Here is a 23,711-nt window from a genome sequence, read left to right as displayed (position 1 = left end):
AACCAAAAGTTAGTTTGAAACATTGTGAAAGCTACACCAGTTAGTTAGATGAACAACCTAATTTAACCCATATATATGTGTTAGCTTCAAAAACAAGTCAGTCGGATGAAAAGCCAAATTCATAGATTAAGGACAAAGCCAACAACTTTTGTTTTGTTGGTTGAAAGTTGATGCCACTATATCGAATGTGACATCCAACTGTAATTTACAGCAGCTACACTACTTACAATTCGGGCATAAAAAATTAGCCTAAAAAGTTCTCTCACAAATTACTATACAAAAATGTTGGTCACTCCCAACTTAAAAAGTGAGATTCTTACACAATAAAATTAGACTTGAGTGTCGTTCTATATAGCAAGTTCTGTCAAGCATGGCTGGATATTCACTTTTACACCCTCAGCTGGTCCTGAAAATATGAAAACTGTGCTTCAACACTATTGACAGTGACTGGGAAGTAGGCATGAGGAATCATGATAAACGGTTCTAAATTTACATCATTAACGGCTGAAGCTTGGCCACCCAAGTCTCACAAAGCAATACATTCAATCAGTTCAAATTTTCTGTAGAAGTATTTGTGCTCTATGTTGAAGTTCAGTCGGGAAGCTGGCACCAGTGCTCTCCGGAGACTTGTTGCAACTAAAATTTTCTGTAATGTCTATAAACTTTCTGACAAATTCTACCATTTCCCCAATCCAACTTTGATTATTCAAGTTATCTTCAAATGTCTTCAGGTGTTTACCATATGTAGTCTCAAATTCTCTGGACTTAGCAGCAGCTTTTTGAAGTACAGATTCGGGAAGTCCTGAAATAAATAATAGTAACTGGACTTCATGAGAAAGCAGTAATAATTACACCCAGTAACAAAATGGCAATCAATAAGAGGAGTTTTAGGCAAAATCTCTTTTGGTAATTAGTATTAGGCAAAGCCTTCATAAACAAAAACTGATAATTTGCAGGGGTAAGCATTTTTTTTTCCAAGTAGTTGTAAGGAGGGCATGAGGCCTATAAATGAGTTCTCATCTTTACCGTAAAAGTACCCTTAAGTCTTAACTCCTATAGTAGTAGCTTTGAAAAGCATAAAGGACATGGAAGCAAAGAGATCATTCCCAAAAAAAATGAGTTTCTTAACCATGCTACCATATCCACCTAATGAGCTTCTTAACTAAGGTAGCACATAAGTAATACCCTCAGGCCCAGGTCCTTATCTCTGAAAGCCTAATCGTTGTTAACAGTCTAAAATCACATAAACCAAATCATTGTACCTCAGCTACGTTTCTTCTGGTTAATGAAGAGAGCTTCTCAACAAAGAGGCAATAATACAAAAAGAATCTTACCAGCTAACCGTGCAACATTAACACCATAGCTTTTAGGGCATGCACCAGGTGTCAACCTATAAAGAAATGTAACTTCTTCCACATCTCCAACTCCATTCCCAACTCGGCATCCCATATGACAAAGCAAAACCTATTCCAAACATGAAGAAGAACAAATTAAACAATGTTCAGAATATTTGTGCCCATTGGTAGAGTGCCAATATCATGGCCTTTATGTCTAAACCATGATGAATCTAATGTAAACTATGATACCATTATATATGGTTATCACATGGCCAATCATGCTAAAAACTCATTTGTCTTGTTTTTTGAAGATTAAGAAGATACCCTTAGCTTGTGAATCAAAAGCATCTGTGATGAAATAGAAAAATAACAGAAAAAGCAGAGGTATACCTTAGGATCATTCTGATAGTCTACAGCTAATCGGTGATAATGAGTAGAAAACATTCCTCGACACTGCACCTTGTGGACAAAATGTTGTAGAACTGATTCACTGCAATGGATAGAGAACCAAAGTAGAAACAAAGGTCAACCAGATACAACCTTCAGAGAAAAGGAAAACTTGTAGAGAATTGATCATTAATATTGAATTCACTGAAAGACAGGTTAATCCAATAATTTACACATACGCAATCGCTTGCCCATCTGAAGTTGATGTTCCACGTCCAAGTTCATCCAATGCCACCAATGAATTACGAGTTGCAGAAGACTGCATCAAGTCATCAACCATCAAAAATATGTCAATGGCATGAAAATTATTCGATCATATTCATCTTAACTCATAAAATTTACATTTGCAAACTATTCTTTAAAAGTTCTAAAGCATAATGATCAAACAAGAGTGAGTTTTTCTTATGCAAGAAGAAACTTCTCATGAGATGAGATACAGGACAAATATGCAAGAATAATAAAATTTAGAATGTAACTGAGGAAATTCTTAGTATGACTCAACATAAAGTAACTGCGGAGAAATTTGTGATAGGCTTGTCCTTTGACAGTTAAGATCTAATTAATTATGCTAAAAATCAGAACCAATACAGACTAATCAATTTGTACATACTCAAGAACGTTGTCTTTGATTCTACAAATACTCTATAAAATCACAGGCAAAACAATAGTGTGCAATGAAAATCCTTTGATCCACTGACAAATCTCACCAGCATTAATGCAGTTTCTGAGAGTTCAGTTAAAAATGTACTTTGGCCTGCCATGATATGATCTTTGGCACCCATCCGAACAAAGATTCGGTCCACAGGTGACAACTCAAAACTGTCTGCAGGGACATCTGCCCCTACCTGAAAAGAACCTTTAAGGTGAAAACCACAAAATAATAAAACTCAGAGTTGCACAACAAAAACCACAAAAACATTACCTGGGCCAAAATCACAGCCAAGCAAACTTGGCGAAGAAGAGTTGATTTCCCCCCCATGTTAGGACCAGTGAGAAGGATGAAGCTAGGATGACCAGAACCACCAATCATAATTTCATTGGGAACAAAGGTACCATTGCCTAAAGAATCACTTCTAAGAACAGGATGTCCTAAACTTTTTGCAGAAAAGCACGGCACTTCATCCGAACTTGACGAGTCTAATATAATTGGTCGGCTTGTTGGCCCTTCATAATATTCACTTGCAATTGCTAGACCGATCAAAACATCCAACTCTGCAACATGTACCAATTTTAGCCATAGAAAATGAAATACATTTTGTATAATGTAAACTACTATATAATGTTGTTCTTTTGTTCATGAAAACATGAAATCTGACAATATGCCAGATAACTTAGTAACAAAATAAAATTCCAAGACATAAAGTTAAATTTTGAGATACCATAGAAGCAGACATTAATCCATCATGATCTGAAGATCTACTACCATTATTACCCCAAAAGAGGACTATGACAATGTGACATTTCCCCAAAAGAGAACTATGATCTTGTGACATCTCCACTCTTCTATATGCACAATCACACTTGTTTGCATGTATGTTTGAGTGTATCTGAAAGAGAAAAAGAGAAGGGTATGCATACCTGCAGTAGCAGAAACTAATTGCCTCCACTTATTATGATGCTCACAGAAACGTCCAATCAACCTCTGAAGAATGCTTTTCAGCATGGATTCCTTTTCAGACTCAGCTTGTGAAAGCTCTCCCAACAACTTCTTGATACTTGGAGTCCAATACCTAAAGAAGCCCTGAAAATGCCAGGCAAGAAACAGAATAAAAAATAGTTACGAGATATAAAACCCAAATTAATGTGCTGCTAAATAAGGCACTTTAGAATTATTTTAACCAGGGATTGAAACTGGCAAAGATAAAATCTTAACCAAAAGAATCAATAAATCCTGGTACTACTATAAACTATGCCATGTTATTCAACATGACAGAGATTACTTCATTGCATTATCACATTAAAATTCACAGTTCAATATTATTGTCATAATGAGTGTTCAATGTTTTCCATTAAGTTGCAATTAAGATAAGAAAGAGGCATTACACCTGGTTGTTAATTAGTCCAGGTATCTAAAATATGTTCAATTACAGGATCAAAAATAATCAGTGTAGCTACTTCATTCACCACAACTTTTGCTTTCACCTTTTTAGATGATCTTAACTCATAGTCACGAGGAATTCTCTCGCGCAAACTTTCTGGTACTTCTAAGAGATATGCCTCTTTTCCAATTGTGACATATGTAATCTGTTACAGATTGTTAAATAACAGAACTTGGTTATTGTTGTTGTGTATAAATAAACAAAGAAGTAGACTACTAAAAATTCAAAGACCAAACAGTTTGCAAAAAAATTCTTACTGATGCATCTCCAAGTAATTTTTGCTGATTCTTGAGGTGTTTTGTTAAACTAGACTCAACCTCCTTAACTTTTTTACAGGCAGAGTCATACTCCAGATCAACTCCTTCATGAGGTATGATACGTCCTGAATCATTGGCTTCTACCCAATCAAAAGCATCCTTGAAATGATTTATAACCGAATCAATGTTAGGGAGACCTACACCTGCATATATAAAAGATAAGACACCAAACTAGACTCTTTGAATAGCATATTGCTTAAAAAATCAAAGCTGCTCATACCAAGTGTTAACAAATGATGAAGGACTCTAGATTCAACATTTTCCAAAATAACACTAAGAGAGGAACATAATTGGGCCATTGATTCACAACCACGTAGCACTAATATAAACTCTTGGAGCTGTTTTTTTGCTGCATCCTCATATAGAACCACTTTGTTGGCATTCCTTCCATTAGCCTCACTGCATCAAATTAATGTCCATAAACATAAATCATCCTTCATAACCATCAATAGATTATGTATCTAATATATATTCTAATACAAACGTGTGTTCCTAGTCAGATTGGCTTTACCTGCTAGCAAAAACACGTGCAAGTAACCGCTCCATGTCTGGTAGCCTGGACAGTGCTTTTCTAAATTCAAGTGCAAAAGCTAGATTAACTCCCTAAAAAGAAAAGTAAATATCAAATGCTGCCAAAAAGCCTTGATGTCGAGTGAACGGCTGTGAAAACACTGCTAAAAAAATCTTCATGTCCTGCCTCATACAAGCATAGTATGATGTGTAACAGTAACAATTTATGTAGTCCATGTAGGTCATATATATATATATATATATATATATATATATATTTATATATATATATCATTGTTTAAGAATTAACAAAGAGCAACAGGCTCAGAGCATAACTTGGACTTATAATTTCAATGTTATTGTTAAATTACCGATTGTCCCAAAAGCTTAAGCTATTAGGAAATGGTGAATTTAATCACCTGACCATAAGTCTGACACTCCCCCTCACTTGTGGGCCTAAACTTTCCCTTAATAAGTGGGGGCCCAACAAGAGGGAATTTAACATTTAAAATGGGATGTAAAGTAAAGCCAGGGATTGAACTCAGGATCTCCTGCTCTAATACCATGTTAAATTACCGATTGTCCCAAAAGCTTAAACTATTAGGAAATGGTGAATTTAATCACTTAACCATAAGTCTAACAGTTATCATATGAATTATCAACCACTTAAAACCCTCCACCAAGAAATCACCCTTTCTCCCTCCCCAATTTAAAAGAAAAAAAAAAAATAAAGGCAAAAGTTGCAATCATTAGGATTTGAAATATGTTCTACTCTAATTAAGTTTTTTTTTTTTTTTTGATAAGTTCTCTATTTAAGAAGTCCATAAACATCAAAAGATAATTTAATAAAAACAAAATTGCTAACATATATCCTAAAAATGAAAATTTTAAGACCATAGCCAACAATATCATTTTGCTATAGCTTGAGGGATATGTCAAACCAAGAAACCTTGGAAGGAATTAATAATAGTGGAATATAAGAAGCATATCGATGTGGAACTCACCCGCAAACCTCCAACAGCATCCTGCCGTTCCCTAATTGACTCTGGATGATATAAAGGCCTTGCAAGCCATGTCTTGAGCAACCTCTTCCCAATTGATGTCACACAGTGGTTCAACTGGGCATAGAGCGTCCTTAAAAGAGGAAGGAAAAAACAATCAGAAGAAGGTGAAAATGGCAATAAAGATGTATGTATATGAGCATACATAAAGGTTACCCTGAAGAGTCTCCATTTCTGCTATTCTCAAAAATCTCAAGGTTCTCCAGGGCAGCTGCATCAAGAACCATGTATGGTTTTGAGACGATATTAGCAAAACCAGAGCATGGAAGTAACTCAAACTTTGCAAATCGAAGTAATGTCTCATCCAGGAAAGCCTGCTTAAGATAGAATATTGTGCCTCCAAGAGCAGAAAGTGCACAGCTGCCATTCTCGCCTGCCTTTACCAGATCTGACAGAACATCTGGTAGCCAGCCCATACCATTTTCCTCCACTTGAGACTGAAGACCATCCAAATTTGTTTCATTTAAAGATCCAGAAACTGATTGTTCAACAATACGGCTGTAGCTACTTTTGAATTCATGCACGGTTTTCTCAGCATCCCAGAATTCCAAGAGTGGAACCAAATCATTCACTAATGGATTTCTTGTATGTCTCAGCAGCACTCTCTCTGTTTCAGGACTGAGCTGTTTAGCAGGTTTTACAATTTCAACTGGCCTTAGCTCAGACAATAGACAACACAAGGCACTGCACTCTGCATCATCCCCAAACTGGTAGAGTAACATGCTTAGTCAAATAAACCACATCACACAAAAAATGCATGATTTAATCGAGCTATTAATGCAAAATCTGATATATCTACAGCAAAGTGCAGAGCATTGTCTATATGTAAAGACTTGTGATCATGACAACACTCAGAACTGAAGCTTAAAAAAGGGAATGCAATGGTCACCCGTCACAGCCAATTGTTAACAAAAGAATAAAACACACATAGACAACCAACAATCAATCCATAAGACCTTTTTCATAATATTAAAAATCATGCACATAGTCCCTAAGCAACCCCCAACTGGGCAGAGGGGCACAATCCAAAAAGGAGAAGAAAAAAAGAAAGGATCAGATGCATAAGAGTACTTCTCATTTGACAACTAATCAATCCAACCCAGCATACAGAACAAGAGTCTCAGTAAAATCATATTAGTCTGATTTTCCATAGCATACACCCGCATACATGTTATACCTGAGAACAGGAGATACACATGTAAGCTGTTGAACTTGAAGATTCTACTAGAATCATACCTGTCCAAGAATAATCCTGCTGGTTGTAACATCAACCACACAAACACCAAAAATGCGGTCTGCATTTTGGTTTGCCAATCTCTGACAGCCTTCAGTCACTGCCATTAGGTAAGAAGCATCAGGATTTGCTGACAGCATCTCTCCCTCAGTAAGTGTTCCTTTTGTAACCACTGCACATATTTCACGTTTCACAACCTATCAACACAAGGAAGAATGTCAAAAATGCTGAACATTTATTTTATCTTTATCTCTTTTTCTTTTTCTTTTATTCTTTTTTCATTTTCAAAAATCCACCATGGGATATTAAGATAGACACCAAACTAAGAAAATAATTACCATAAACAATCAAAGAGAGGAGTAACAAGATGATGACTCAACTATATATAATACTTTCTACCCATAATGATTCTTTAATCAACATCCTAAGCCATAAACCATTCTGAAAGGGTAGTATGATTATGACCATCACAAAATGCATTCAAACTTTCAGTTAATGCTATCAAGACAGAGGTCCACACTTCAGTTTAATAAATTAACAATCTAATTAATCTTTGAACAGGAATTTCCTAGATTGGACCTTACCATTAGACCACTAGAATCAGATTTTTACCTTTATACAAAATAATATTAGAATATCTACATATCTTCTCAGTAGTTTTAGGTACACAGACCTTATCCTTAGAACCTTTCTCTTTGCGACGAAGCTCTAGTTGTTCAGGGGTTTCTGTCTGCTCTACAACAAGAACCCGATAACCCTGCTATGTCAAGACAGCTTATATTAAATTTCATCTCCAGGGTACAAAAGGGGCTCATCAAAGAAATCTAAACAGCATGAACACGATAGAGACAACCAACTGGAAATAGAGATATATGAATGAGCCAACCTTTCTTGCCAATTTCTCCAAATTCATAGAGAAGTTCTTTTCTGGAAATCCACAATGCGGTTGTTCTCCCTACAAATGCAAGTAGTTGTCAATTATCAACTTACAAAAAAGGGGGAGGGGGGTTGCACATCATGAATATACTGAAACAAACATCAAAACTATGTTTGTTAGAATGAAAACACATCTTGTTATTTTTTCCCCTTTTCTTCTGACTATTTAGATGATGCAATACCCTCCAGGGTGAACAATAACTGATTTTTTTTTTTTTTTTGGGGGGGGGGGGGGTGGGTGGACATTGCACAAAAACAGAATATCGGTGTTGAATGCACCCAGTCTAATTAATACCTTCATATATTGCAAGTCAAGTTCCTTTGCTCCTATATGTGCATCCATTTCAAAAAGTTCATAAAATTTTCCCATCTGCTCCAGCAAAAATGAAATGATTATTACTTTATCAGTTTAACTGCAGTAACAACAATGACAACTTGGATAACAGAATCTAGCTTTGCTTAGTTAAAATCAGCTACATGTAATGTATACCTTGAAAAATAACACCTTGTCCATATGCTTTGACTTAAACTCCCACCATTGTCTCTGCACAAAAATAAAGGTCTCTAGATTAAAATACAAGGTGAAAATGACATAAAAGATCATTGAGCCACATATTGTCTGAAAGCAAATAAGCAATCACCTGGCCACCTGATAAACTCTTTAGAAAATCAGGAGGCAAGTAAAGTGTCCTCGGATCATAGTTTGCATCCCCAGGACGCCTTCTTTTTGCATCCCTGCGTTCTCTGTAGCAAGACTAACAGTTTCAGCATATATGAATGGTAAGGCTATCCACATTACTATCTGAATGCCACAAAAGCTATAAATAGAAATTTGAGCATAGTATTATTTCTATACTAAATCTTAGCATAACAATGCCTACTTCCATTTTCCCACTCAACACATTCCAATCCTGTCACACAATTACATATGGATGCAGTAGTAAAGAGAGGTATATTATTCCATAAAATAAGTGCAGTTATTGGACAAAAGATAATTGGAAAAAATTAGCTACAAAGATTATTGAGAACTCACTCCCCAAGGAAGCGAAACTTTACAGCTTCACGCGTACCAAACCTCTCTGTGGCATCACCCGTTAAGGCATTACCAAGTTCATTAGATGCCTTTCCACCTACAGAAAATGCAAGCTCAAGTTCAGTTCTCAATAAGATATAAATCGCAAATATCTGCTCCTGTAATTGTAACTTCCATTTTCACAGCATACATCAGAACCAAAAACAAGGAACAACTAAGGAAGGAAAACATACTAAGTGATAAATCATAAGAAAACAGTGAATACAGACACATTAATTTATAAATTAAGAACTAACTATAGCTTTCTATTTGATTAAAAAAAAAAAAAATACAAACATAGCAATTAAACTTTAGCACAAAATTTCCACATTTAGTGCAAAAACCCAATACAAAAAACATGGTTTATTCAAGAGGATTGCCATTGTAATAGATATATAAAGAAATAAAGAGGTCCACATAACAGCCCCCGCATATGAACTATAAATTATTCAAATAATACAGTTCCATTTGCAAGCTGTGCTATAACATAAAATACTATTTTCACCCTAACAATTCTTGTCTCCAAATACAAAACCAATGAGATACACGCAAATATAATACTCCAATTTACTTACTTTCAGCATTAATACTAGTAGGCTCCAGCAAGGAAAACTTGAAACCTCCCTTGTTCTTCTTAGCAGACCCCAACGCTTTCCTCTTCCTCGACCCACGCTTCCCTTTCGACCCCTTCCCCTTCACAACATCCTCTTCTTCCTCCTCATCCAAATCCATAACTTCCTCGACCGCCTCTTCCCCCACATTCTTCCCCCAATCTTCATCACTAGAATCATCCTCATCCTCAACAACGGCCTTCACGCCTCTCCGCCTCTGTACCGGCTTAATTTCCTTCACACCCTTCTCTTCCTCAACAATCTCCACCGCCTCACTCGAATCCAATGCACCCCGGCGCAACCGCTTGAAGTTCTTGAGGGTCTCTTGGACCCACTCAAATTTCTCCTTCTCCAAATCCAATAGCTCCTCCTCATCATCCTCGTACTGAACCAAATGCTTGTTAGCTACCTTATCAAAAGATTTCACAGTGCCTTCATACCACGCCTTATCCAAGGGCCAAAAAACCCTAATCCTCTTCCCCACAACATCATCACCGTACGATCTCTTATCGTTAGGAGTTAACGGTGATGCGGAGATGACTAAGAGGGGCTTGTTCTTGGACTTGGATTGGAAAGGAGAAGGGGTTGTAGGGCTTGGACTGGAATTGGGGGTGGGGGTAGAGCTAGGGTTAGGGTTAGGGACAGAACTAGAAAATTTGGAATTTTGCTTGGAAAGAGTGGGAGATGGAGATGGAGATGGAGAAGACGAGGTCGTTTTGGTGAAGAAGGCAGTGATTTGGCGCTGTTGGTTTACGATTGGGGATCGGCCATTGCTTTGGCGCCGTGACGATGCCATTGTGATTTGAATGAAAAATGCGTTTGATGAGAGAGTGTGAGAAATGAGAAGAAGAAAGTGAAAACAAAAAAAAAAGAAAAAGGTGAGTTTAGATTATAGAAATTCGGGAGTGTGAGTTTGGGTATGGCGGGAAAATTCCCGGGGTTTGGGGGTTTCGGTTTCTGTTTCGGAGATGGATAGATTGGCTTTGGCGGGAATTTTGGTTTGGGGAGTGTGAGTAGAAATGCTGCGCCGCGCGCATCCATCCTCTCGTTTTTTGTGACGCGCGAACCTGTCCTCTCTTTGTGTCTTCTTAACTGGATACAGTAGTTTTTTTAATACAAAGATATAAATTTTACTTTAAGCATAATTTTACTTTATATAAGTGTACGTGAGTCTCCCTTTTGAAGTATTAAACTTCGACATTTATCCTCCACACCTTACAATCACTTATATTTATAAACTGACCATCATTCTAAGAGTGTGTAGTAGTAATTCAGTAGTATTTTTTATTTAACGTACAAATTGTATAGTTTTTTTAAAAAAAAAAAAATACTAATTTCACAGCTACCATTAGAGAAAAGGGATTTGAATTAATATCACTAGAGTTCCAAAAATGGTAAGTTGAGTTAGTACTTGGTATTTTAACTTTATTTAAAACTTTATTTTATCACAACTTAAGTTTTTTGGCCAATTAATAATTTAATATGGTATATGTATGCGAGTCTCTTTCTTGGAGACTTAAATCCCGACCCTTACTCTCCACACCCTACAATCACTTATACTTGTGGAATGATTATCATACCAAGAGTGCGTAATAGTAATTCAGTAGTATTTTTTATTTAATGTACAAATTGCATAATTTTTTTAAAAAAAATACTAATTTCACAGCTACCATTAGAGAAAAGGGGTTTGAATTAATATCCCTAGAGTTCCAAAAATTGTAAGTTGAGTTAGTACTTGGTATTTTAAATTAATTTAAAACTTTATTTTATCATAACTCTCTCACGGGCTCTATCACCCCTCCTGCCAGTATCTGCAATTTGATCTCAGGGTCCTTACTTCAAGCTACTCGATCCAAGGAATGCTTATTTTCTGTTGTGCCACGGTGTGGTAATAAAGTAGCGCATGGGTTAGCCCAACACACTAAGTCTTTATCAAATTCTCTCATTTGGTTAGGAACTTGTCCTGCTTTTGTGGAGCAATTAGTGGCTTTTGAAGTAATGTTTTCTTCTTCTTAATAAATTTGTTGTAGTTCGCATCAAAATAATAATAATAATTTAATATGGCATCAAAGTATGAGGAATTCCCTATCTCCTCTACTATTGCTCAAAAATAACATGTTATAAAAAATAAAATAAAAAAGTAAAACCTCTCACTTTGGGGAAAAAGTAAACAAAAAAAAGGGAAAAAATACATCTTTTATAGGCCGATAGAAAGGAAAAAATACATCTTCAATTCGGCAATAGAATATCTTGTCTCTTTATGGTACAATGTAAACATTTTAATCAAAGCCCAAAATTTTAATAAATAACATTTAAAAAAATAATATACTCTTTTTTTATATTCAACATTTTGCTAATATTCCTTCAAAAAAGAAACATTTTATTAATATGTTTTATTATGTTTGTTGTAATCTAAGAAATCAAAAATTTTCAATCCTCCAAAAAATTTACTCTTTCTTTCTCTTTTATAAAAATTATAGTTATAATTAATAGCTTTTGAGACGAATTCATTACTGAAATTTATTATTCAATAACTAAAGTCAACGTTGCCAAGAGAGACTATAACTATCTAAAATATGATATTTATTATGATACTATTCTAAAATACATTTTATAAATATACGAAAATGGTCTAATTAATGTAATAAATTATATAAAAAGTGTTGTATTTTTTTTATAATTCAAGTATCACTTATAAAATATTAAATAAAAATACATTTTACACTTGCGCCTGGCCCTAAAATGTGTTAAGTCAGCCCTAGATTAGACTATATTTTTTAGGGCCGTAAATTTGAGCGAGATTTCAAAAGAATCTGTTTGAAATTGAATCAAGGTATCCAATAAAAATACACCATTTACAATTTACAAATCTTTAAAAATATATATTTAAATTTAAAATATTTTACATATATGAAAAATCTTCATATAAGTATGGTCATATTTGCATGAAGACATTTAACGTGCCAATAAAACAGTTAGTATTTCATGATTTCTGCATGATCATGGTTGTATTAGTACAAAGAAACCAATAAAGTTGTTAAAAAAAGAAAAAAAAAAAGAAAATATGAAATTGAAAGCTTTGCAAAAAAGTGTTAAACGAGTATCGTCATTAGGATATTGAAAGAAACTAATATCTCTTCATAAAATGCATCACTTTAAATTGTCGCATTAGATCACAAAATGTGTTGAGTTAGCATTGCTTAGACATCCCAACAATTAATAACCCCTCCAAGTCTCGTATAATCATTCTCACACCAATATTTTCCTCCCTAATTATCACACCATCAAAATTTACCTTAAACTACCCTTGACATTAAGCTATTTATTTTAGATTTGGGTGCCGTTGTTAAGTGTTGCTTGAACTCTCTATGATACTTAAGGTAGACATAGCGAGTTTTCAAGGATCTATTTTGTGGTTCTCAAATAACAATTTGTTGCATAAGGTCCAAATCAATGATCAATTTCTCTAAAACACGCCTTTCGTCCTTCTCCATAACCTGCCAAAACCAAATTGTGAGTTAAGCAAGCTATAATCCCAGTGATGCACATATCACCCACTTCAACCATAGTGACCCCATCAACACTAACTCATCATGTTGAGATAAATTGTGCAATGGCTTTGATTATAACTTCCCTACCGGTGTAGACATCGCATTTTGCACCCGTTAATAAATTTTAGTCCCTGGTCCCAATGATGAGCTTAACATGTCTACAAAAAGGTAATTGAAGTTATTTTGATAGTTTGGAAGTAATGACAACTCAAAAGTGCTCAAATCGCTTTGAAAACGATGCTAACAAATAACATTTTCTCATTATTTTGACCATAACTTTTGATCCACAAGGATTTTTTGAGTGAAATTTATTTCATTGGAAATTAGACATCCTGGGTTTCAATTTAAACACAAATTTTGTCTAATTTAGACTTATATTAAGTGAGTTATGACCGTTTGAAATCGGGCCAACTCAGCAGTCAAAATTAGGGTTTCTAGGGACACATGCATGCATGCGCATCCCTAAACCTGCATACGTAGGCTGATTTCCAAAAGCCCAAATTTCATTTTGTAGGGCCCAAAGCCTCCCTCTTTGATGGGCCCCGGCCCCTAGACCCTTTGGAACGTCTAAAACCCTTTAAATGAGTCTGAAAACCCTAGTTTAAACATATAAATACAACCTTATGCCTCCAAACTCAAACCCTAGCTAGAGAGAGTAGATTTTTGACCTAATATATTTCAAAAACTCTTTCTTTTCTCTGCATCTTTTGTACACAACCACCAAGCACATTTTTTAATCCTTAAAAAACCTCTTTTTAGTTAATTCTAAGGCAGAAACTTGTTCTCATTTGAATTTCTCAAACCCTTTTCAAAACTAATCTTATTTTAGAGTTGTGATTACAAATCTTCTATTTGATTTGATATCTTAGTGAATCTTGTTTTGTAGGCACTGAATGGCCGATTAAATATCAACCAAGTTGTGTTCCATAAGTAAGGTGAGTCTCTCTTCATGACTTTTCCTTGATTAGAGTTTTTATAACTTGTGTTCTTGTCGTTCTTAATTGACTTATATGTTATATATTCTTAAAAATATGCTTTTCTTTGTTTTTGATTTTGTTTTGTTGTATCTCATCATGTTTTGATTGGAGAGTTTAGTGATTGGATATATTGATGAACATGTTTTGATGTGTTAAGTATTGTTCTTGTCCGTTGTTAGATCCAATGCATATTTAGGAATAGATTTTGTTTTGGATATCTTTGTTTTAAGTTTAGGCTGTTTATTTTTTATTTTAGAAGCATGTTTAGGTTGTTAGTTTCTTTGTTTTAAGTTTCTGCTCTGTTTTTCTTTGCATTCTGGTGTCTGGGCTAGGGCTTTCTGGGCATGTATGCATATGCATACTTCTTGCATGCATACGTAAACTTGAAGTATGCATACACATACAACTAGGCTGCGTACGCAGACCTATGTATGTGCATATATACTCGTGCCCAGAAACCCTAATCCAAGTTTTTCTAGTTTTGTTTCCTTATTTCATTATATATGCTTCTGTTTTGACCATTCTTTTTGTTTTTGAGTCTTTGTTTCTTTGTTTGTTTACCTTTAACATGTTAGATTAGGTTTTTCTCCTAATGTTTTCCTTAGGCAGTGTTTTTTTTAGCGACGTATTTAAATTCGCCGCTACAAGTGGTATACTGTGACGTTTCTAAAAAATGCTACTAGAGAGTGAGCGTTAATTGATGTTTTTTAAAACGATAACGATGTTTTTGAAAATGCCGCAATAAATATAGTTTTAGCAGCGTTTTTCTAGTTTATAGTGACGTTTTAAGAAAACGTCATTGTAGGTATTAAAGAAGACTACCAACAAGTTGCAAAAGAAAAAGAAAAAAAAACTCTATAGCAACGTTTTGGAAACGTCGCTATAAATTCCCCCCATTTTTGACTTTTCCACACAAACTTTTGCCAACATTTCATTTCCCACACTTTTTTCCCTCCTTTTTTTTTTCCACTTTGTTTTTCTTTCTTTTCTTTTGTTCACCGTGTCCCACACTCCCACTTCTCTTTTTTCTTTTCTTTTTTCCTCCACTTTGTTTTTCTTTTGTTCACTTCGTGTCCCACACTCCCAGTTCTCTTAGTTCTATAGTCTTTCTTCTCCCACTTCTCTAATCTCCAAAGCAGCCACACCTCTTCTACCTTAAGCTGCCACACATCTTCTCTCCTCCCTTGCCACCCCTAGCCACCGCCATAGCAACCCCAAGCTACCGTTGACCCACCGTTTCTTTAAAGTGTAAGTCTTTGTTTTTGGCTTATGGGTTTGCTTTGATTTGGTTTTTCTTTAATGGGTCATGGAGCTTTTGTGCTAATTTTTTCTCTTTTTCTGCTTTGGTTGGAAAGTTTTTGTTGTTTAAGTTTCTTTAGAGTGTAAGTCTTTGTTTTTGGCTTATGAGTTTGCTTTGATTTGGTTTTTCTTTAATGGGTCATGGAGCTTTTGTGCTAATTTTGCTCTTTTTTTTGTTTTAGTTGGAAATTGGTATAGAAAGCTCTTATTCAGATGTGGCTTTTTGAGCAAAAGGACCTAAGGATCAAGGGCAGAATGATTGTAAGTTTATGTATAGGTTTGTAAATCTTGTATTTTTTTTTCTACTTAATTTTTTTATAGTTTGTAAATTTTGAATTTTTTGTTATTGGTTTTGTGGTTTAGCTAGCTTGAGATTAATTTTTAAAAAGAGCCCATTGCCCACTAATGGCCGCATACAGGGACTTGGACAATATGGATTCCTCAAGATTGGTGTATTGAGGAAGTAATATACTAATATCATAAGACATTAGTAAAAATAAAATTAGGTAGATGGTCTTCCAACAATAACAGAACCTATGCTTAGAATAACAACACCTATGCTTAGAAATAGATTATTCTTCCATAGCTTAAATATGTATTTGGTATCTATACTACAGTTATGAACGTATTGGTATGTTTTCCAATGTTGTATTATTGGAAACGACTACCTGTAGCTTGGAATGATAATGACTGATTTATCTTATACTAAGCAAGTCCAAATAACCAGCTCTTTATTGTTTGGACAAGGTTTTTAGTGTTTGATAAAAGTCAAATCATGTATTAAGAAGTTAAGGTAAGGTCCACATCCATATAATCCAATTTATATAGGCCTGCTTAATTCTTCCAACTGTGTATATGGGACCTATCTCTCATACGCTTGGAATTTATCTCAATAGTAAACTATGTACAAATTATGGCCTATATCTGTGTCAAGGTGAATATGTCCAAATGAATCATGTTAGTTTTTGTTTTTATGCTAAAAGCCAATTAGTTAATATGTCATAGGTGCTTTAGCAAAGCCAAAACAGGATCTTGTTAATTGTTATGCATTTTGCTTGCCCTATGTCAGTTTAAACTTGGAACTTTTACTCTATAAGTGTATATGGGGTTTTGTGGGCAAAGTGGTCCTTAATTTTTCTGCCTAATTGTACCAAGCCCTGACTCATTAAATTTTTTTTGCAATGGCACCCTTATTTGCCTTCCACATCATTTAAGTGTCCTCTTTTATACCTCCACTCATTTATTGTGATAAGTTTGGATTTTTTTTTTCTTTTTTGGAAAGGTGCATACTTGGTTTGAGCATGGTAAGTAGTTTTTGCTTAAAACTTTGTACTTGAGATGTTGATAATTGTGTTGGTGTGGATTGTTGAGTTAGAGCAAGCGGGTGGCTTGTATGGTGCTATAAGGCGACTTACATTCATATTGGAAGTGTTTATTATTTTTTGACAATTTGGATGGATATTTTTGAGTTATAATTGTTGATTATTTTTTGGACTTCAATACTTGTAAGCATTCTATATTTGTGATTATGATAATTGTATTGGGAGGATTATTGTGTTAGAGCAAACAGGTAGCTTGCATGGTGTTATAAGGTGGTTTACATTCATATTGTGAGTGTTTATTATTTTTTGAAAATTTGGATGTTTTTGAGTTATGTTTGTTGATTACTTTTCATATTTATGAAACTATGTGGTTTTGAATATGTTGTGTGCTATATATAAGTGTGTAATTCTACTTCCATGGTTTTTGCTTATGTTTGTAGAGTTTTAAGACTTAGTCCATTTATGTGAATGAGGATATTGATAGACTTGATATGGTTTGTTTAGTATATTTAAAATTATATGTAATCCTATTTGCATGTTTATGAAACTATGTAGTTTTGAATATGTTGTGCACTATATTTAAGTGTATGCGTAATTCTACTTCCATGGTGTTTAAATTTTTTAAGTATAGCAACTATTATTTTGTTACTCAAAATGATTTCTTTATGAGCTTATTAGATACTCTTAATTTGTATTTAGGGTGGTTTCGGTTTAGATCATCAATCTCCAACTCCTCATAGATTGCAAACTTCATCCCATCAAGAAACTAGCATATAACGGTAAATGCAGTATTTTAAGGACTCCATGGGTGTTACATAGTTGTTTTGAACAATCACGTTTAGTAGGTAGACAAGTGTTTTGTTACAACCACATTTATTTTGGAAGCGTTGTACTTTATTTTTATGCATAAATGCACTTTTAGTCCCTACATTTTGGCTTTTTTCCATTTTAATCCTTACATTTTAATTTTACCACTTTTAGTTCCTAAATCAATTAACGCATGCCATTTTGGTCATTTTTATTAGCCCACTACCGGAAATTGCTTAGGTGGCAGATGGAACTATTAAAATAATAATAATTTTTTTTATTTTACCATTAAAAATGACACATCAATTTATAAATTAAAAAATTTATTTATTAATTTTAACTAAATAAAAAAAATTAAAAACAGATCGTTTAAAAAAGAAATTCAATTAATTAAATTTTAAAAAAAAATTCTTTACATTATGTTCTTCCCAGTCATCATGAAGAACATGTTCATGTTTTTCCTCAAATAATATGTTTGGTTGCCGAGGAAATTAAAAAAATCAAGAACATGCCAACATGGAACACGTAAAATCAAAGGGCATAAATCTACAAAATACAAAGACCTTCAGAGATTCAAAACACAAAGAACACAAACCCAAACCCAACCTTCAATCTCTAGCAAACCTAGAACATCACATGAAAAATCAAACCCTCCATACAAACATCAAACCCAGAAACAAACCCATAAATTTCAAACCCAAATTTGAGAATCCCGTAAACAAACCCAGAAATGTTAAATCCACTGATCTAATAGAGACCCACTGATCTGTGAGAGATTGGAGGTAAACCACTGCCGACCTCAACCCCTCCACTATCACTGATCAGTCCATCAAGCCACTATAACCCATACCAACATCAAACCCATCCAACAATCCACCCCCACCGACCACTGGACCAACCACCACTTCACAACCATTGATCCGAGAGAGAGCTTTAGAGATTTTTCCGAATCCACGATCTAAGAAAGAGACTTTAGAGCTTTAAAGCTTTAAAAAGATGAAAGAGAGAGGGAGATTTTGATCTAAGAAAGAGTTTTTTAGATATTTTCGTTTGAGTAAGCAAACCCAGATCTACGATCTCTCTCTCTTCACCCAACCTCCAACCCAATCGCACTCCTCCTCACTTGAATTCGACCACAAATACTTCCCCACCGCGAGTCCGGCGTAGAACGAAAGAGATGCGTACTTTCTCAAACCTTAAAAACCCAATTCTACCTTTGTCCCCACCAACCTCCCCTTGCCCATTCTTCTCTTTTCACTCATTTGCTTTATCTTTGGCCTCGTCGACACTATCCTTGCCGTTTGTGCTCTCCGGCGACCTAGACCTGTGCCCATTTTCCGATGTGGCAAATTCGAAGACACTTTCTGGGCTTTCTACTCGAAAGGTGACAATGGTGGGGGCTTGGTGGAGCGGCCTAAGCTACTTGCGTTCGTTGGTATTCACACTAGGTTTGGATCCTCCGATCGTCACTTGGCTTTGAGGGAGACTTGGTTTCCTTTTTACCCAGATGGGCTTTTGAGGTATCTCAGCTTTTTATTTAGCTAAATTGTTGTTTTTTGGAAAATTGGTTGTGATCAGATTTGTGCGTTGGCATTGCAAATGGAAATCAATGGTGGGTTTTGCTTGCATGTGATTGTTTGTTCTTTGTTGATCTGAACTAAATTAAACGATCTGTTTTTAATTTTTTTTATTTAGTTAAAATTAATAAATTTTTTTTTTTAATTTATAAGCTAACGTGGCATTTTTAATAGTAAAATAAAAACTTTATTATTATTTTAATAGTTCTGTTTGCCACCTAAGCAATTTCCGGTAATGGGCTAACGGAAAGGACCAAAATGGAACGCATTAATTGATTTAGGGACTAAAAGTGGTAAAATTAAAATGTAGGGACTAAAATGGAAAAAAGCCAAAATGTAAGGACTAAAAATGCATTTACGCATTGTTTTTAAGATTGTCATAGTTTAGGTGGTTGTTCTTTTTGTGTATGTAGACAAGTGTTTTATTCAATTCAAGATGATACACGTATTGGTATTATATATATATATATATATATATTTGAATCTATGGTTAATGTGTTAGTTTGGGCATTTGTTATTGGGGAATATTGATGATCAATAGGTATATTTGATCTATTACAAGTTAATGTTAGTTATTGTTGAATTTTGAGTAGGTTTATATAGCATTTTTAATATTAAAAAAAAAAGCAGGTTTTAGCGACATTTTTAAAAATGTCGCAAATAATATGTCCTATAGCGACATTTTTAGAAACGTCCCTAAAAAGGATTTCCTCTTACTTTTTAGTGACGTTTTTGAAACGTCGCTATAGGTTTAACTATTTGTGGTGTTTTATAAACGTTGCTAAATGTATTTTTCTACATGACATCCAAAAATGTTATATTATTTATTGACGTTTTAGAAAACGCACTAAAAGTTTTTGAATGCTAGTAAAGAATCACATATAGCGACGTTTTTTGAAACGTCGCAAAAGACCTATAGCGACCACTCTATTGCGATGTTTTTTAACGTAAAAAAAAAGTCACTGTAGACCATTTGTGTCTATAGCGACGTTTTTTGGGTTTTTTGTGACGTTTTACAAACGTCTCCTAAACCTAGATTTCTTGTAGTGGCAGTAAAGTAAGTGAGGTAAATCATGCATCCACATGAGCGTGCATTTTTTATGATGAACACAATGAATATGTTTGTTTGATGCTTGAATGCTATGTTTAGATGTTTGACTTATATTTGATTTTAATACCTTGCTGCGATGTTTATGTTTTTGCCCTTATGATATCTTGTTTGTTGGCTTTATTAGATGAAATAATATTATATGCATGATAGATATAAGCTAGGTTTGATATGAGTTGCCATGATAGATGTATGTTAGAGTTTTGGGATGATTGATGCCATGTTGATTGCTAGATGTATGCTAGTGTGTGTGTTAGTATAGATAACAATATTGAATGAACCTTTAATGAGATTAAGATGTAAAACACAATGACTGGAAGCTGACCCACGGGTTGAGTGGAGTTGGGTGCCTTACACCTTCCCATCCCCATACCTAAACTCCGAACTCATATTTTGGTAATAAGATTAGTCATTCCATGTAAGGACACTATATTTATGGTTCCTAAATCTAATTTAGGTGGCAACTCCATCTTTTATCCACCCCAATCTACTCGGCCGAAGCATACTCCCCTTTCCTAAGAAGAAAACCGCTACGCCCATAACCAGCTTTTGATAGTAGTTTATCCTTTACTCTTAAAATTTTATTCCACATATTTCCTTTAGAGAACTAAAAACTTGACTCTTAGACCATCCAATTATGGATGGGATTCTCAAATATTTTTAATGAGATTGTATGACTTGGACCTTAATATAGTTTGGAATTGATTTTCATCCCTGTAGAAGGGTTGCTACTAAAATATATACTTTTGTTTTTGTTTTTTTCACGTTCATCTATTGAGCCGATTTTCTCAAAAAAAAAAAAAAAAATCTATTGAGCCGATGCACTCTCATGTATGGAAAGAATGGATTGGATTTTTTGATATTATGAAGGGGAGACGGTACAGAAAAGTAAGTTGTCATCCAGAGAAAAAAAGAAAAAGAAAAAGGGAAATATTTTTTCTTTGAAGTGGATTTTTTAAAGTTCAAGAGTAACTTTATGATGAAATTACTAAAATATTATCTATCAAATTTGAAATAAGTGGATTGACTTTTGTTATATCATCAATATTTAAACAAAGAGGAATGCTACAGATACAAACTATTTTACAACATTTTTACAAACTGCTGATATGGCTTTAGTAATTTTTAAATAATTATTGATAAACATAAATGTGCTGTTCGTAGTGGACCCATATTAGAATTAATAAGAATTTGTCACATCAATAGTTTGTGACTGTAACATTACTCTTAAACAAAATAATAAAGTTGCCATAAGAATTCTAGAACCCTTCACGTGGAATTCTTTCCCTAAAAAAAATTGGTGTAATTATTACTTTAATAAGTTTGTAAATGCATTAGTTTGGCAAGAAGTCTAAATACTAGTAAAAAACAATATGCAATTATTAACATATTAATACAGCATCCTCTTGGATTAAAATAGCATTACATTTATTGAGAAAAAAAAAAAAGTATCTATTACAACACTATTATCAATAGCCTTGTAGTTTAATTGTCACCTCCTCATAAACAAATACTTGGGGGTCTTGGGAAGAAATGGTTTGAATTGCAGATTAGCCGTATATTGTAACTATCTAAAAATAAAAATAAAAATCTGCCGCAATTCTATCATTTGAAAGCGACATGTGATGCTAAATAATCTCCATCTAGATGACAATTTCTTAATTATTTGATTGGAGTATTAAAAAAATGAATTTCACAGTATTAAATTTAAATAGCTATGTTTTAAATGGATATATAATGACCTAATAAATATTATATTATAAAACAAATTTTCTAAATATATATTTTGAATTAGTTTTATTTTTCTTTGGGACCTAGAGACACATATACAACCAGGGTGAACATTCTTATCTGAAAAATTAGAATGAGCATATTTGAGGACTCTATCACTTTAACATCTAAGCTAATATTCTTCTCCAAAAAAAAAATCTAAGCTAATACCAATAATTAATTTATAGTTAAAATAACACCTATTCACCTTAACAGTAAAAATGCTATTGGATGAAAATCATGAAATGAACATAAGAAACGCAATGCAGACAAATTTGTGATTTTCCTGTGTTCTAGTAATTCTAACTTTTTATTTAAAAAAAAAAAAAAAAATTAACTTTCTGAACTTATTGTTATGCTTTAATTTCAAACATCAGTATTATTTCAACTATTCATCATGTATAAATAAACTGTAAAATCTTTTAAAAGTAGTCATTGTTTATCCTTAAAAGAGGTGCGTAACTGCCGAGCTTATCTTAGATTTGAAAGATTTTTTAGAAGGAAAAACTAAAAACTATGTGCTGATTAACGTGTGGTAATATAACTCCTCAGTACTGGTTTTCCAGTTGACCTCCAAAAATTGTCATAGCTTTATTGTTTTGTTTACTCTTCATGGAGCCAATATAGCAATGCCAAATGCCAAAAAAGGTGCATTCTCAGCAAGAAACCATGATCTCCACCACGGTTTTTTTTTGCTTTTTGAAAAGCGTAATTATCTCTAAAAATTCCAAAATAGGGCACACTCTTTCAGTAAACTTTTTCCACAAGTTACCTATAAAAAAGTTGATTTTTTTCGAGGGTCAACCCTTGAAATATGTATGAAAAGCCCTCAAAAAAATTATTTTGAGGCTTAAGATGACCTTGATAACCTTTGAAACAAATTCCCTCGAAAGATAAATTCTGAAGGCCATCGTGACCCTCAAAACAGAAATTTCGAAGCCTTACATGACCCTTGAAACAATTGTTTTTTCTTTATGGAGGATTGGCGACCCCTGAAAAGTTTAAAAATAAATAAAAGTATAATAACCTTTTTTTAAGGGTCTCCCAACCCTCAAAATAAGGTTTTTCTCTTTATAAAAAAAAAAAAAAACCACAACCATGCACATAGACTTTAAAGAACCATATATTACAAAATCTGTATTATACCAAAACACAAATATTAAAACAAAATTCAATTTAAAAAAAAAAAATACCACAACCACGCAAATATACTTTAAAGAACTACATATCACAAAGTCCACTATAGTTCCAAAATCCTAAAATGATAAACTTTATGAGCACATTGATTGACAACAAGAATATGCGTGCGTTTATTTAAGCTTTTAGAAGCTAAAACGCGCTTTTTGAAACCAAAAATAAAAAAAAATGTGTGTTTGGTAAGGTTTTAGAAGTTGTTTTTTCTAAAAAGCTGCGTTTTGAAATGTGAAGGAAGAACACTTTAACAGTGGACAGCTTTCAGAGACTTTTGCAAAAGTCAATGCACGTTTCATAAATATTACCGTTGGAGGCAGTGTTCAATTACCAAATTGCCCAAATATTTTATTGAAAACCCAATTTTACCCTTTGATAAATCAAAAGATAACATCTCTCTAGAGCTCACCTCACGCCAGATTCCTCTCACCCAAATATGTCTTTTATATATATATATATATTTTTTTTTCACTCAATATTTACAA

General features: G+C 33.9%; 1 protein-coding gene and 1 long non-coding RNA gene across 5 annotated transcripts; one reads left to right on the top strand and one right to left on the bottom strand.

The window, feature by feature from the left end:
- Positions 1-103: 103 nt before the first annotated feature.
- LOC115971905 (DNA mismatch repair protein MSH6) lies at positions 104-10,705 on the bottom strand. 4 transcript variants are annotated; one of them, XM_031092006.1, is made up of 21 exons: positions 9,589-10,704; positions 8,975-9,071; positions 8,583-8,685; positions 8,432-8,485; positions 8,237-8,311; positions 7,892-7,960; positions 7,679-7,762; positions 7,008-7,202; positions 5,928-6,478; positions 5,715-5,844; positions 4,712-4,803; positions 4,421-4,599; positions 4,141-4,343; positions 3,927-4,028; positions 3,363-3,525; positions 2,707-2,996; positions 2,492-2,629; positions 1,958-2,043; positions 1,728-1,827; positions 1,335-1,464; positions 104-802 (listed from the first exon to the last, which is right to left on the bottom strand). In XM_031092006.1, the coding sequence occupies exons 1-21, from the start codon at positions 10,418-10,420 to the stop codon at positions 552-554; spliced, it is 3,924 nt and encodes a 1,307-aa protein (XP_030947866.1). In that variant the 5' UTR covers positions 10,421-10,704; the 3' UTR covers positions 104-551. The 4 variants fall into 4 exon arrangements, 2 of the variants coding, with proteins under 2 accessions (XP_030947866.1, XP_030947867.1); XM_031092007.1 differs by having other exon boundaries at positions 1,964-2,043; positions 9,589-10,703; XR_004087361.1 differs by lacking the exons at positions 104-802; positions 1,335-1,464 and having other exon boundaries at positions 1,738-1,827; positions 1,964-2,043; positions 2,533-2,629; positions 9,589-10,705.
- Positions 10,706-12,757: 2,052 nt separating this feature from the next.
- Positions 12,758-17,623, top strand: LOC115971904. The gene is made up of 4 exons (XR_004087360.1): positions 12,758-13,343; positions 14,062-14,110; positions 15,634-15,712; positions 17,473-17,623. It is a non-coding gene; the product is annotated as an uncharacterized LOC115971904 (long non-coding RNA).
- Positions 17,624-23,711: the final 6,088 nt, after the last annotated feature.

Source organism: Quercus lobata, chromosome 12 (genome assembly GCF_001633185.2).
Source record: "Quercus lobata isolate SW786 chromosome 12, ValleyOak3.0 Primary Assembly, whole genome shotgun sequence".
Classification (NCBI taxonomy): Eukaryota; Viridiplantae; Streptophyta; class Magnoliopsida; order Fagales; family Fagaceae; genus Quercus; species Quercus lobata.
Note: the sequence above shows the minus strand (reverse complement) of the source record. Positions and strands in the feature narration are given on the sequence as shown.

What these genes read in the sequence shown, in the direction of transcription:
- LOC115971905 (XM_031092006.1), bottom strand. Translation starts at nt 10,420, where the DNA reads ATGGCATCGTCACGGCGCCAAAGCAATGGCCGATCCCCAATCGTAAAC. An exon ending in AATTACTTGGAGATGCATCA is followed by an intron (nt 4,029 to 4,140) that starts GTAAGAATTTTT and finishes AATCTGTAACAG; the next exon opens with ATTACATATGTCACAATTGG. An exon ending in GGGCAAGCGATTGCGTATGT is followed by an intron (nt 1,828 to 1,957) that starts GTAAATTATTGG and finishes TATCCATTGCAG; the next exon opens with TGAATCAGTTCTACAACATT.